The 15,591-nt window shown below is 33.9% G+C and overlaps 1 protein-coding gene across 2 annotated transcripts in view; it reads left to right on the top strand.

Annotated features, from left to right (window-relative positions):
• The window catches only part of ATRNL1 (attractin like 1), a 1,027,996-nt gene that overhangs the window by 71,543 nt on the left and 940,862 nt on the right, over positions 1-15,591 (top strand). Inside the window, exons 2-3 of one of the 2 annotated variants that reach the window (XM_037804686.1) lie at positions 3,250-3,333; positions 4,779-4,892. In XM_037804686.1, the coding sequence (XP_037660614.1) occupies positions 3,250-3,333; positions 4,779-4,892 (198 nt within the window). Of the gene's footprint in view, positions 1-3,249; positions 3,334-4,778; positions 4,893-15,591 lie in introns of those variants that run through there. The other variant, XM_037804687.1, reaches the window with a different exon arrangement.

The raw sequence follows: 15,591 nt of genomic DNA, 5'->3' as shown, positions 1-15,591 counted from the left end.
TCATAAAACCAACATTTGGTTGTGTTGGTTTTCTTTATTGCCTGACTATTTTCTATGCCAGAAATTGTTGTTCTTTGTTATTTTCTTCCTTATACTTTCTTTCAGTTTAATTTGCTATTTTTTTTCTTGTTTCTTGAAGTGGAACCTTAGATAATTATTTTCAACTTTGTTTCCTAATATATACATTTGGTGCTATACATTTCCCACTAAACACTGCTTGAGCTTCATCACATAAGTTTTGATATGTTGTGGCTCTATTATTTTTCAATTAACATTTTCTAATTTCCTTTGTGATTTAGAAGTCTGTTGCTTAATTTACAAACATTTAGAATTTAAAATTTATATTTCTTCTGTGGTCACTGTGGTACATGGGACTACCACTGATTGCCTGGCTTTTAGAAGCATGATTCCTGAAGCAAGTTGTTACTGAGTGATTAAAATGCTTTAATTAGATTCTGGTGTTAACCTGTTGCTAAGGCTAAGGAACAAGTAGTCCTTTAAAGAGGGTGGGAATTTGTTTTTCTCATTTTCAACCTGGCTTTTAAAAGACAGCCACTGAGAGGATTGCGGGAAGATGGCAGAGTAGGGAGCTCCAGGACTCTGCAGTGCTGCTTCTGCTACAAATCAATATATGTCTGGGGTCTGTTTTAGGACTCTGTTTGGTTCCATTGGTCTTTTTAGCTATCTCTGCACTAATACCATGATGTTTCAGTTTCTGCAGTTTAATAATAAAGTTTGGTATCTTTTTATTAATTTTTCTTCTTCAAGAGTTTATTGACCTTTGGTTTTTCCAACTTTAGTATCAGCATGCCAATTTCCACAAAACATGATTGCCATTTTGATTGAGATTGTACTGACTCTGTAACTCAATATGAAGTGAATTACAATACAGAATCTTCCAGTCCAAGAACAAGGAAAAATGTTTAGAGAGAATTTTTGTATCTTTTGCCAGGAGCTTTGGCATACTAGTAGTCTTAATATTTCAAGACTTGGGGGTTTTCTGCCACTCAGATGATTTATATAGCTAGGCTGTAGTACATGCAAGGGCTGGTTTGCTTCTAGAACACTCTTATCCTAATAACACTTTTGCATCCAAAGTCAATATACCATGTTATTTATTTGAGCCCTTACCTTTTGTGGGGTGTTGGTTCCAACTTTTGTTTTCCACCTCCTTGAGGCTGCTCAAAGCACTCTCAGCCTTTCGGTAGCCTTTGCTAAATGGGTGAATCACTCCACAGCAAAAGCAGCCCTGAATGCTTGAGTCTCATTGAATTTGCAACTCTGAGTCTTGCCCTGGTGAACTCTTACTGTTACTTAGATGTTTTTAAGATTTAAAATGTTTCTTTAGCTTTTTTTAGTTGTCTTTCAGTGGAGAGTTTTTCTGAATTCCATCTGTTAATATTAGAAGTAGAAAATCAGGGCAAGGTATTAACCTGTTCTTTAAACTGTTGCTTCAGTTTTCTCATCTGCAATTTGAGATTAATAATAATGTGTTATTTCATAGGATTTTGGAGAGATTTAATTGAGATTATACATTTTGTGCTTATAGTAGTACTGACTCTTTAAAAATACCTTATTGTCAGTGACACATCCCAAAGTAATTTGGGCAGAGAATAAAAAATATATTTACAGCCACCCCTCCCCCCCACCTCGAGTCGCTGGGGCAAGGTGCAGAAGTGCTGGACTTCCTCACCTGGACTGGTGTTGATGTTGTCACAAACATTGGAACTGGTGGCTTGATGTGCCAAGCCTTGATCGTGGAACTTGCCCTAATGAGTTCGTTACTGCAAAGGAGGGGCTAAACTTGCATATAATTGTGCCTAAGAGTCTCCCCCTGAGTACCTCTTTGTTGCTCAGATGTGGCCCTCTCTCTCTCTAACTGAGCCACCTCGGCAGGTGAACTCACTGCCCTCCCCTCTATGTGGGATCCAACCCCCAGGGGTGTAAATCTCCCTGGCAACGCAGGATATGACTCCCGGGGATGAATCTGGACCCGGCATCTTGGGATTGAGAATATCTTCTTGACCAAAAGGGGGATGCAAAATGAGATGAAATAGTTTCAGTGGCTGAGAGATTTCAAATGGAGGCAAGAGGTCATTCTGGTGGACATTCTTATGCACTATATAGATAACCCTTTTTAGGTTTCAATGCATTGAAATAGGTAGAAGTAAATACCTGAAGCTGTCAAACTCAAACCCAGTAGTCCGGACTCCTGAAGACAATTATATAATAATGTAGATTACAAGGGGTGACAGTGTGATTGTGAAAACCTCGTGGATCACACTCCCTTTATCTAGTGGATGGATGGATGAGTAGAAAAATGGGGATAAAAACTAAATGACAAATAGGGTGGGATGGGGGGGATGGTTTGGGTGTTCTTTTTTTACTTTTATTTTTTACTCTTATTCTGATTCTTTCTGATGTAAGGAAAATGTTCAGAAATAGATTGTGGTGATGAATGCATAACTATATGATCATACTGTGAACAGTTGATTGTATACCATGGATGATTGTATGGTATGTGAATATATTTCAATAAAACTGAATTTAAAAACAAACAAACAAACAAAAACATAAAAATACCCTGTCACATTGATTTGAGACGTAGATTTCTGAAAATCTAAGGAAATTTGTCTTTTTCCTTTGAATATTTAAATTAGAAGTTAACTATAAAGACTTTTGATTTATTCTATTTTTAAATCGAGTTCTTGGAATTGGTTTAAAGTAGACAAGAGAAATGAAAATAAAAATAGGTAGCAGGACTTTGTAAAGTCTGGTGACAGCTACCTTAGCAATACAGATGGATGAAAAATAAATATAGGGAACAGTATAACTCCCCTAGGTGGGATTCACATGCTCTGTTTCTCCATTCCATAGATTGGCATCTGTCAAAATGCATTTGATCTTCCTTCCTTTGCCTCAACCTGATTTTTTGTGCAGATGAAGTTTAACTTATTTTGCACCATCATTGAACCTATTTGTACATTGTTTACTCTTTTAATGTCTTTTTTCTCTGTGTAAAATGAGACTTTCATGGTATATATCAAGGTTTAATGAAAACCAAGATAAATTTCTTTTGAGATTTAGAGGGAGATACAGCAATTTGAAAGTTTTCCTAAGGTGTAAGGAAACTCTCCTTTTTGGGAATTACTGTGACGCAGTCCTTTGGGTTAACATCTTAATTTTGCTATATTACTGTATCTTAAAGTTACTATAAGATAATTATTTTTTAAATTTTGTTTTTTCTAGGTTAACAGAACCTTCTGGATATTTAACAGATGGTCCAATTAACTATAAATATAAAACTAAATGTACATGGCTAATTGAAGGCTAGTAAGTATACATTTTGGGCTTAATTAACTTATTTTATTCTGGAATGATAAAAAAACGTGATTATATCAATGTTAAAGCATTAAAGTATAGTGGCTTTATAGTTATGTAGTTTATTTAACTGCTTATTATTGGAAACAATTAGTTGATTTTTTCCCTTCGTATTTACAGCTTTTAGGCATCATATTTAATATAAATTATATATAATATATATTTTATTTTTGAGTTATATTACTGTGATGTTAAATTGAGTAGACATATTTGGCTTGTTTTTAAGCATCTTGTTATGGAATTTGAAGACTTAATGTGTCTTGCTTGGGGCTGTTGTAATACAGTACCACAAACAACAATTTATTGTCTCACAGTTCTGGAGGCTAAAGTCCAAATCAAGTTGAAGACTTCTCCAAATCTGCAGTGTTCTGGTGGTGGTTGGCAATCATCATGTTCCTTGGTTTGTGGCATAACTTCATCTCTGCCTCCATCAAATGGCAATTTCTCTCTGTCTCCTTCTGTGTCTAAATTTCCTTACCTTATGAGGATACCAGTTATATAGGACCACTTAACTATAACATCTTTAGAATTCTGTATACAAATAAGTTCACAGTCATAGGACCAGAGATTTGGACTTTAACATGCCATTTTGGGGGACACAATCCAATCTAAAACACCATGAAAGCATAAAAAATTCCATGCTGAGATATGCCTTTGGTTCATGCTATTCAGCATTTTAGTTCTAAGGATGTTAAAAATTTTTTTTCTAGAAGAGACAGTTAATTATCCTTCTAGAGGTGATGGTCAGTGGTTAGGACGTGAAAGGACTTTAAGCATATTTAAAAAAATAAGTGAATTAAATGAATTCTTTATGAACCAATTTATGATTTTAAAGAGTATTTGGAAAATGATTATTTTTTTCTTATATTAAAATAGTTTCTTAAATTTCTCTGTTGTATACCCGTAGTCTCAGTTTAACAGTGTATTACATTGAGTCCTCTTGATTAAAATCTGAAGATCTCATTAGTACCTTTAGATAAAGATCTGTTGAAAAGAGAATAATTACTTCATAAGTCTGCTGAGTTTTAAAAATCAACCTTATTCAAGTATAATTTACATACAATAAAGTACACCCATTTTAAGTGTACTGTTCAATAAGGTTTGAATAATGTATGCAACCTTTGTAAACTCTACCTCAATCAAAATACGGAATATTTCCTGGTGATTAAATTTTTAGAGAATGATGATGCATACATATGGCTTATTAATAGATTTGAAGTTGTATGTCTGTTTTACAAATTAGATATGACTTTTTATCAATCTTTTATACTGGTGATTCAAAGATTTATTGCGAAATTATCGGTAAATAGGTTTTTAATAAAATACTGTCTAAAATTTCTTCAGACAATGCTTTGTATATTATACATTAATTTTTAACTATTTAAATTTCTTTTCAGTCCAAATGCAGTGTTAAGGTTAAGATTCAATCATTTCGCTACAGAATGTAGCTGGGATCATATGTATGTTTATGATGGCGATTCAATATATGCACCTTTAATAGCTGTACTTAGGTGAGTAATTGCATTTAATTTATGAATTTTAGTTGGTTGAAGAAAAGTAACTATGTATAATTTATTAATTTTAAAAGCACACTGATCCAGACTCCAAAGTAAATTTATCATCGATATTGATGGTTAAGTTTTAAAGATGATTATAACACTATGTTGTATATTAGTTGTGATTATCAACTTAGGTGTATATGTAATATTGATGTAGCAGAGTAAATATTGACATAGCAGAGATAAGTAAATATTATACTTTCCTGAAGATACAGATTTTGAATGTCATTTATTCTCACTGTATGTAGTTTGTTCTTTAAAACTGGTTTTTAGAGATACCTATTTGGATAGATGGTGGTGAATTCTAGCTAATAATCAAACACATAAATAGAAAAACGGTATCTTTTTCCCTCTTTTTTTTAATGGAGTTGAAATTCAATGTAATATAAAATCAACCATTATACAGTATACATTTCAGTCATATTTCGTACAATCACAATGTTGTGCAACTACACCTACATTAAGTTCCAAAGTATTATCATTGCCCCAGAAGAATACTATGTTCCCATTAACCAGTCACTCCACATTTTTCCTTCCACTCAGCCCTTGGAAACCACCATCTGCTTTCTTTATGGATTTACTGGTAATTAATATTTCATATAAATGGAACAATAAAATATGTGACCATTTGTATCTGGTTTCTTTCACTTAGCACAACATTTTCAAGGTTCATCCACATAGTAGCATATATCAATACTGTATTCATATTTATAGTTGAATAATATTTTATACACACACACACTACAGTTTGTTCATCCATTCATCTATTGATGTACATTTGGGCTGTTTCTACCTTTTGATTCTTGTGAAGGGTGCTACTTTGAACATGTGTGCACATGTATTTATTTGAGTACCTGCATTTATTTGAGTATCTGAGTATCAGTTCTTTTGGATATATATTTAGGAGTGAAATTGCTGGGTCATATGGTAATTCTATGTTTAACTTTTTGAGAAACCTCCAAACTTTTCCACAATGGTTGAACTGTATTACACTCCTACGAGAAATGTATAATGATTTTGTTTTCTCCACAACCTTATCAATACTTATTTTCTGTTTTTTTTTTTTTTTTTTTTTTTTTTATTATAACCATTTTGGTAGGTGTGAAATGATACCTCATTGTGGTACCTTGTTCCCTATTTGTATTTGCATTTCCCTAATGATGTTGAATATCTTTTCATGTGCTTATTGGCCATATATATGTGTCCTCTTTGGAAAACATTTATTCAGGTTCTTTGCATGTTTTTAAACTGGGTTGTTTGTATTTTTGTCGTTGAGTTGTAGGAGTCTTTACATATTCTGGATACTAAGCCCTTATTAGTTATATTATTTGCAAATGTTTCCTCCCTTGTTTTCACTTTTTTGATAATTACTTTGGTGCACAAAAGTTCATAATTTTTTATGAAGTTCAATTTATTTATTTATTTTTATTGTGTTACTTCTGCTTTTGGTGTCATATCTAAGGATCCATGGCCAAATCCATGGTCATGATGATTTACCCCTGTGTTGTCTTCTAAGGGTTTTATAATTTTAGCTCTTACATTTAGGTAATAGATCAATTTTGAGTTAATTTTTATATGGTTTAAACAGGTGTCCAACTTCATTCTTTTGCATGTGGCTATTTCAGTTTTTCCAGCACTATTTGTTGAAGAGATTATTCTTTCCTCTTGAATAGTCTTGGCATTCTTTTTAAAAATCAATTGGCCATAGATGTTTGGATTTATTTCTGGACAATTAAAGTGGACTATTCCATTCTTCTATATGTCTTTCCTATGCCAATACCAGACTGTTTTGCTCACTATAGCTTTGTAGTAAATTTTGAAATTGAGAAGTGTGAGTCCTTCAACTTTGTTCTTTTCAGATTGTTTTGGCTATTTGAGGTCCCTTGCAATTCTGTAGGAATTTTAGGATCAGCTTTTCCAATCTTCAGAAGAGGCTGTTGGAATTTTAATAGGGATTGCATTGAATCTGTCGATCACTTTGGGTAGTATTGTCATCTGAACAATACTAGGTCAGCTAATCCATAAACATGGATGTCTTTCCATTTACTTAAGTTTTCTTTAATTTCTTTCAACAATGTTTTGTAATTTTCAGGGTACAAGTCTTACCTGATTAAATTTATTCCTAGGTATTTTATTCTTTTGGATGCTATTATAAATGGAATTATTTTCTTACTTTCCTTTTTGGATTGTTTGTTGCTAATGTATAGAAGTACAAGTGGTTTTTGCATGTCGATCGTATATCCTGAAACTTTGTTGAGTTATTTTATTAGCTCTAATAGTAATTTTGAGTCTTAGGATTTTCTCTATATAAGATCATGTCATCTATGAGTAGGGATTGCTTTCCTTCTTTCTTTCCAATTTAGATGCCTTTTATTTTTTTTCTTCCCTATTTGCCCTGGCTAGTTTTTCCAGTATAATATTGAATAGAAGTGGCAAAAGTGGGCATCCTTGTCTTGTTCCTGTTCTTAGGGGGAAGTTTTTCTTTCTTTCACCATTGAATGTCATGTCAGGTGTGGGTTTTTAATCAGGTTGTACCCTTTAACAGGTTGAGGAAGTTCCTTTCCTTTCCTAGTTTGATGCTTTCTTTTTCTTTTTTTTTTTTTATCATGAAAGGTGTTGAATTTTATCAAATGCTTTTCCCTGCATCATATATGGTGATCATGAGTTTTTTATTTTTGTTACTTCATTCCATCAATCTGATATATTACATTAATATTTGTATATTGAACCACTTTGAATTCCTGAGATAAATCCCATTTGGTCATGGTAAATAATCCTTCTAATATACATTGTTGGATATGGTTTGCTAGTATGTCATTTAGGATTTTTGCATCTATATGCATAATGGATATTGGTCTAAATTTTCTTTTGATGTCTGCCTGACTTTGCTATCAGGGTAAAGCAGTATCTTTTTATAATTGCCTTTTTACTTTAGTGAAATAATGGAATTTTAAATTCTGCAAAAATGATTATCTTGTACTATGTGTAATGGCTTGCACTATTTAAAGAAAGTTGGTGGCAAAGAGAAGGATATAGATAAGGTGGTAGCTGGAAGGAGGTAGGGTGGAGGGAAACATTTTAAGGTTCATTTTGAGCATTGCAAACATCTAAGACATTTTTTTGGGAATAATCCAATGGAGACACTAGGAATCAAAAATACAGGAGAGGTCCAGAGGAATGATTGTTGGGCCGGATCCTAAAAAAGAGCTTGGGAATCAGATCAGGAACATAAGTAGAGAAATTGCCTTTTGGGGGAAAGAAACACTTCCACTGAGCCATGTGAAAAGGAAGTAAGGATGGGTGTAATTGTAGATACATTGAACATGGAGTTGATCAAGCTAGCAAACTTGGAAAAAAAAAAACTACATATAGGTTCCAGATGTAACCCAATTCCTATACCACATACACACTTATTATTCATTTTGTGTACTTGTGTCATCTTCTGTTATGAACCAGGGTCATGTGCTTGTGATGAGGCACAGTTATTAAAGGTAGGGATGTTATTAGGAGGAAAACTGTCTTGGAAGACAAAGCAATACCAGATTCTTTGTTTATATGAGAATCTTGAAACTATGTTAAATAAATACAATTCTTTGGTTTTCTACGTGTGTATGTGTGTGTTGCATGTATATGGAAATACAACTGATTTTTGTATTTTGATCTTATATCCTGTAACCTTGCTAAACTCACTTTTTGGTTACAGTTTCTTTTTTGTAGATTCTATCAGAATTTTCACAGAGACAATGATGTTGTCTGTGAATAAAAATTCCTTCCTTCCTTCCTTCCTTCCTTCCTTATGGATGCCTTTTATTTCTTTTCATGGCATAATTGCATTGACTAGAACTTCCAGAACAACACTGAATAAACATTTTGAGCATGGAAATCCTAGTTTTGTCCTGATCTTAGGGGGAAAACATCCATTCTTGTACCTTTAAGTGTAGTATTAACTCTAGATTTTTCATAGATGCTCTTTATAAATTTGTGGAAGTTCCCTCTATTCTTATTTTGCTGAGAGTTTTAAAAATTAAGAATGGATATTGGATTTTGTCAAAGGCCTTTTCTGCGTCTATTAAGATGACCATTTGGTTTTTCTTCTTCAGGTTTTTTATATTGGTGAATTACATTGGATTATCAAATGTTGAACCAGTCTTACATTCCTGGGATAAACCCTGCTTGTTCATGATCTATTGTCTAAATTTTATATTTTGTTGGATTTAATTTGATTCTTAATTTGTTAAGAATTTTTACACATGTGTTCATGAAGGATATGGGTCTGTGGCATTTAAAAAAATTCTTCTTTTAATATCTTTGGTCTGGTTTTGGTTTCAGAGTAAGGCTGGTCTCATAGAATTGGTTGGGAAATACTCTTTCCTCTTCAGTTTTCTGTAAGTGCTTGTTTATTTCTTCCTTAAATATTTAGTAGAATTCAACAGTAAAGTCATCTGGGTTTGGAGTTTTCTTTGTGGGAAGGGTTTTAACTACAAATTACAGTTATGTAGTATATGTGGTGGTGTCATCTTTCTCACTTCTGATAGTGGTAATATATATATGTCTTCTCTTTTTTTCTGATCAGTTTGGCTAGGGGTTTATCAATTTTATTGATCTCAAAAAACTAAATTTTGATTTCATTGATTTTCTCTATTTTTCTGTTTCATATTTCTTTTTATTTTTTCCTACTCTGATCTTTAGTTCCTTTTGTCTGCTCACCTTGGGTTTAATTTTCTCTTCTCCACTCCTAGTATCTCCACTCCCCCACACTGCATCCTTAAGATGAAAGCTGAGGTCGTTGGTTTGAGATTTTATTTCCTTTTCAATATTGATGACTAGTGCTATAAATTATATGTGTGCTTTAGTTGCATCCCACAGATTTTGATACTTGTTTTAATTTTCATTATATTCAAAATACCTTATAATTTCCCATTTGATTTCCTCTCTCATCCATAGATTATTTAGAAATGTGTTAGTTTCTATTTTTTTTGGGTGTTTTTCCATGTATCTTTCTGTTACTATTTTTAATTTAATTCCCATGTGGCCAGAATATTTGTATGATTTGATTCCTTTTAAATTTATTGAGCCATGTTTTATTGTACGATATGGTTCATCTTAGTAAATGTTTGGTAGACATTTGAAAATAATGTATGCAGCTGTTTTTTGGTGGAGTATTTTGTAAATGGCAACTAGCTCACGTTATGTGAAAGAATCCTGTATGCTTACTGATTTTATGTTTACCTGCTCTGTTAATTATTGGGAGAGGGTATTGAAATGTCTATAATTGTAGATTTGTTTATTTCTCTTTTTAGTTCCATCAGTTTTTACTTCAGGTTTTTGAAGGTCTGTTGTTAGGTTTAACAACTGTTAGGATTTTTATATTATTTTGATGAATTGATTCTTTATCATTAGGAAATGACCCTCTTTAACCCTGGTATTATTATTTGCTTTGGTATCTTTGATAATATAGCCACTTGACCTTTCTTTTAACTAGTGTTAACATACTATATTTCTTTTACATACATTTGCTTTTACTTTTAACCTATTTTTTGTCTTTATGTTTAAAGTGCGTTCTGATAGGGAGTTAATTGTTGTGTCTTGCTTTTTATTGAATCTGATAATCTCTGCCTTTTAGTGGGGTGTTTAGACTATTGACATTTAGTATGATATGGTTGGGTTCAAATCTAACTTCTTGCTATTTATCTATTTATCTATTTTTTCTATTCATTCTCTATTCCTTTTTCCCTTTCCCTCTGCCTTCTTTTTTTTTTTTCAATTTTATTGAGATATAGTCACATACTATGCAACCATCCAAAGTGTACAATGAGTTCACAGTATCATCATATAGTTGTGCATTCATCACTACAATAAATTTTTGAACATTTTCATTACTCCAAAAAAATAAGAATAAAAATAAAAGTTAAAAAAGAATACCCAAAAAACCCATCCCTCCTACCCCCTATTATTTATTTACTTTTTTGTCCCCATTTTTCTACTCATCTTTCCATACATTGGATAAAGGGAGTGTGAGCCACAAGGTTTTCACAATCACATGGTCACACCATATATGCTATATAGTTACACACTCGTCTTCAAGAATCAAGGCTACTGGGTTGCAGTTCAGCAGTTTCAGGTATTTCCTTCCAGCTATTCTAATACACTAAAAACTTAAAAGGAATATCTATATAAGGTATAAGGATAATCTCCAGAATGACCTCTTGACTCTATCTGAAATCTCAGCCACTGAAACTTTCTTTGTTTCATTTCTCTTCCCCCTTTTGGTTAAAAAGTCTTTCTCAATCCCACAATGCTGGGTCCGGGCTCATCTGCGGGAGTGATATCTCATGTTGCCAGGGAGATTTACACCCCTGGGAGACATGTCCCACGTAGTGGGGAAGGCAGCAAGTCCACCTGCCAAGTTGGCTTAGAGAGAGAGGCCATATCTGAGCAACAAAAGAGATTCTCTAGGAGTGACTCTGAGGCACAATTATAAGTAGGCTTAGCCTCTCCTTTGCCGTAGCAGGCTTTATAAGGGAAGTCCCACAATTGAGGTCTTGGCTTACTAAATTGGTAGTCCCCAATACTTGCAAGTATATAAGGGATTTACCCGGGTGGGTAAATATAATATTTCCACATTTTCCCCAAGTTCCTCAAGTGGGCTTTGCAAATACTTTTTTATCCTCTGCTCAAATTACTCTGGGATGTATTGGGGCATCACTCTAACCTGTACAAACCAACCAGATCTTACACCCCATCTGCCTTCTTTTTGATTAGATTTTTTTAATGACTTCATCTTATCTCTTTTTTGGTTTATTATAATAAATCTTTATGTTGTTATTTTATTGGTTATTTCAGGGTTTTAAATATACATCTTTAATAGATCATAGTCTGCAAGTTATACTATACTACTGCAAGTTATACTATACTACTGCACATACAGGATTAATTCTTTATTATTAAATACTTTCATTTATACCTTCATGGCCTTTGTGTTGTTTTTTCCATACATTTCATACATTTTGCAAACCCTATAATACATTGTATTATTTTGGTTTAAACAGCCAATTATCTTTTAAAGAAATTTAAAATATTAAGAAAAATTCTTTTATATTTCCTCTTTTTTTAAAATTTTTATTTTGAGATAATTTCAAACATATAGGACAGTTGCAAATACAATACAAACCCCATACAGAGAACTCTAACACCCCCCACCCCCAGATATCCGTATCTACCAATTTTACATTTTGCTACCTTTGCAGTACCTTTCTTTCCTTCCTTCCTTCCTTCCTTTCTTCCTTTCTTCCTTCCTCTCTCCCTTCCTCCCTCCCCCCTCTCTCTTTCAACTATATCTATTATCTTTCTATCAATTATCTGTCTACCCATTTATCATCTTCTGAACATTTGAGTGCAGGTTGCATATATCATACTATTTGAACTCATAACACTTCCATGTACATTTCCTACGAACAAAGTATTCATTTAGTGCTGGTTTGTATATATTGTGTCCCCCAGAAAAAGCCATGTTCTTTGATGCAATCTTGTGGGGGCAGACTTATTAGTGGGGATTAAGTTGGAACATTTGGATTAGGTTGTTTGCATGGAAATACGCCCCACCCAACTGTGGGTGATGACTGTGATTGGATAATTTCCATGGAGGTGTTATTCCACCCATTCAGGGTGGGTCTAGATTAAATCACTGGAGCCATATAAATGAGCTGACAAAAACTCAGTGCAGCTGTGAGTGACATTTTGAAGTGCAGCTGAGAGTGACATTTTGAAGAGGAACTACAGCCAAGAGGGACACTTTGAAGAATGCACAGAAGCTAGAGAGGAGCTGCAGATGAGAGACAGTTTGAAGACAGCCATTGAAAGCACACTCTTGCTCCGGAGAAGCAAAGAGAGGACAAACACCCCAAGAGCAACTGAGAATGACACTTTGAAGAGGACCTGCAGCTTAGAGAGGAACATCCTGGGAGAAAGCCATTTTGAAACCAGATCTTGGAGCAGACACCAGCCACGTGCCTTCCCAGCTAAGAGAGGTTTTCCAGACACCACTGGCCATCTTCCAGTGAATGAACCTGATTGTTAATGCATTACCTTGGGCACTTTATGGCCTTAGGACTGTAACTGTGTAACCAAATAAACCCCCTTTTATAAAAACCAATCCATTTCTGGTGTTTTGCATTCCAGCAGCATTAACAAACTAGAACACTTAAGTCATTAACTTAACTGCAGTTAATTCAAGAAAATTAATATCGATATAAAGCTTAAATTCTATATTCCAGTTTTTCCTTATGCCCTCTTCGAGCTTTTCTCCTCCATTCTTAGATCCACTCCAGTATCATATATTGCATTGATTGTCATTAACTCTTAATTAACTTTTTTTAATTAACTATATATAAAAAAAAACTTTTGAAAGATATACAATAAAAAAACATTTCAAACAAACCACAACAAGGGAGTAAGAAAAAGACAACTAACCTAAAATAACTGCTTCACTTCCAACATGTTCCTACTCTACCCCAAGAAAATAACCTAATATAGCAACATTTCTGTGAACTTGTTCCTACCATACCCATCAGAAATTAACAAACCATAGTCCTTTCTGGGCATTCCCAGAACATTAAATTTACCCACAATAGCTTATCTGTTCTTATTGGGTTATCTTTCCCCCTTAATTAATTGCTCTCTATCACTAGTTCCCCTACATTCTACATTATAAACATTTATTTTAGTAGTGTGTTGTTTAAACTCCAGGTGTTTGTGAATTTTCTAAGTCTCTGATGGTTATTGACTTCTAATTGTATTCCATTGTGGTCAGAGAATGTGCTTTGAATAATTTCAATTTTTTTAAATTTATTGAGGCTTGTTTTATGTCCCGGCATATGGTCTATTCTGGAGAAAGTTCTGTGATCACTAGAGAAGAATGTGTATCCTGGTAATTTTGGATGTGATGTTCTATATATGTATGTAAAATCAAATTCATTTATCAGATTGTTTAGGTTTTCAGTTTCCTTATTGGTATTCTGTCTGGTTGATCTATCTATAGGAGAGAGTGATGTGTTGAAGTCTCCCACAATTATTGTGTAAACATCCATTGCATAGTTTTGCCAGTGTTTGTCTCATGTATTTTGTGGCACCATGATTGGGTGCATAAACATTTATGATTGTTATTTCTTCTTGTTGAACTGCCCCTTTGTTTATTATGTAGTGGCCTTCATTGTCTCTCATAACATCCTTGCATTTAAAGTCTATTTTATCTGAGATTAATACTGCTACTCCTGCTTTCTTTTGGCTGTAGCTTGAATGAAATGTTTTTTCTCATCCTTTGACATTCAATTTCTTTGTGTCCCTGTGTCTAAGATGAGTCTCTTGTATACAACATATTGATGGTTCATATTTTTTTATCTGTTCTGCCAATCTATGTCTTTTAATTGGGGAGTTTAATCCATTTACATTCAATGTTAGTACTGTGAAGGCATTTCTTGAATCAGCCATTCTATCCTTTGGTTTATGTTTGTCAGATGTATTTTTTCCCTCTCTCTATTAAATGTCCTTTAATGAACCAATATTGAATCTGTTTAGTACCGAACCTTTCTCCATCTCTCTCTCTCTCTCTTTTCTTGTTCTGTCAGTAGGGCTCCCTTTAGTATCTGAAGTAGGGCAGGACTTTTGTTAGCAAAATCTCTCAGCATTTGTTTGTCTGTGAAAAATTTAAACTCTCCTTCAAATTTGAAGGAGAGCTTTGCTGGATAAAGTATTCTTGGTTGGAAATTTTTCTCACTCAGAATTTTAAATATATCGTGCCACTGCCTTCTTGCCTCCATAGTGGCTGCTGAGTAGTCACTACTTAGTCTTATATTGTTTCCTTTGTATGTGGTGAATTGCTTTTCTCTTGCTGCTTTCAGAACTTGCTTCTTCTCTTCAGTATTTGACAGTCTGATCAGAATATGTCTTGGAGTGGGTTTATTTGGATTTATTCTGTTTGGAATTCTCTGGGCATTTATGCTTTGTGTATTTATATTGTGTAGAAGGTTTGGGAAGTTTTCCCCAACAATTTCTTTGAATACACTTATAGACCTTTATCCTTCTCTTCCCCTTCTGGGACACCAATGAGTCTTCTATTTGGATATTTTATTTTATCTGTCATATCCCTGAGGTCCGTTTCTGTTTTTTCAATTTTTTTTCCTCATTCTTTCTTTTGTTCTTTCATTTTCTGTTCTGTGGTCCTCGAGGTCGCTGATTCATTGTTCAGCTTCCACTAGTCTTGTACTGTGAGGATCCAGAATCTTTTTAATTTGGTCACCAGTTTCTTTTATTTCCATAAGATCATCTTTTTTTTTTATTTACTCTTGCAATTTCTTCTTTATGCTCTCTAATTTGTTATATCTACAGCTTGGTGGCGTATGCTTTCTCTAACTAACCAGCAATTGGCATCCGCGAATCACCTATTCCCCTCGAGTCAGTTCTCTCCAACTTTGTCTTTGTGGTGTGTGGGGGTCTGATTCTTGTGAGGTCCAATTGGTGCACCAACTTTGGGTGTGTTGTTGGTGCTGTCTGTCCTGAATGTGGGGCGTGTGTCTGAGTGGTTAGGGAGGAGGGCTGCTTTAATAATCAAACCTCCCAGGTGTTCCTGGAGATTTAAGGCTGTTGCAAGAGTCTA

This window comes from Choloepus didactylus, chromosome 15 (genome assembly GCF_015220235.1).
Source record: "Choloepus didactylus isolate mChoDid1 chromosome 15, mChoDid1.pri, whole genome shotgun sequence".
NCBI classification, from domain to species: domain Eukaryota; kingdom Metazoa; phylum Chordata; class Mammalia; order Pilosa; family Megalonychidae; genus Choloepus; species Choloepus didactylus.
Note: the sequence above shows the minus strand (reverse complement) of the source record. Positions and strands in the feature narration are given on the sequence as shown.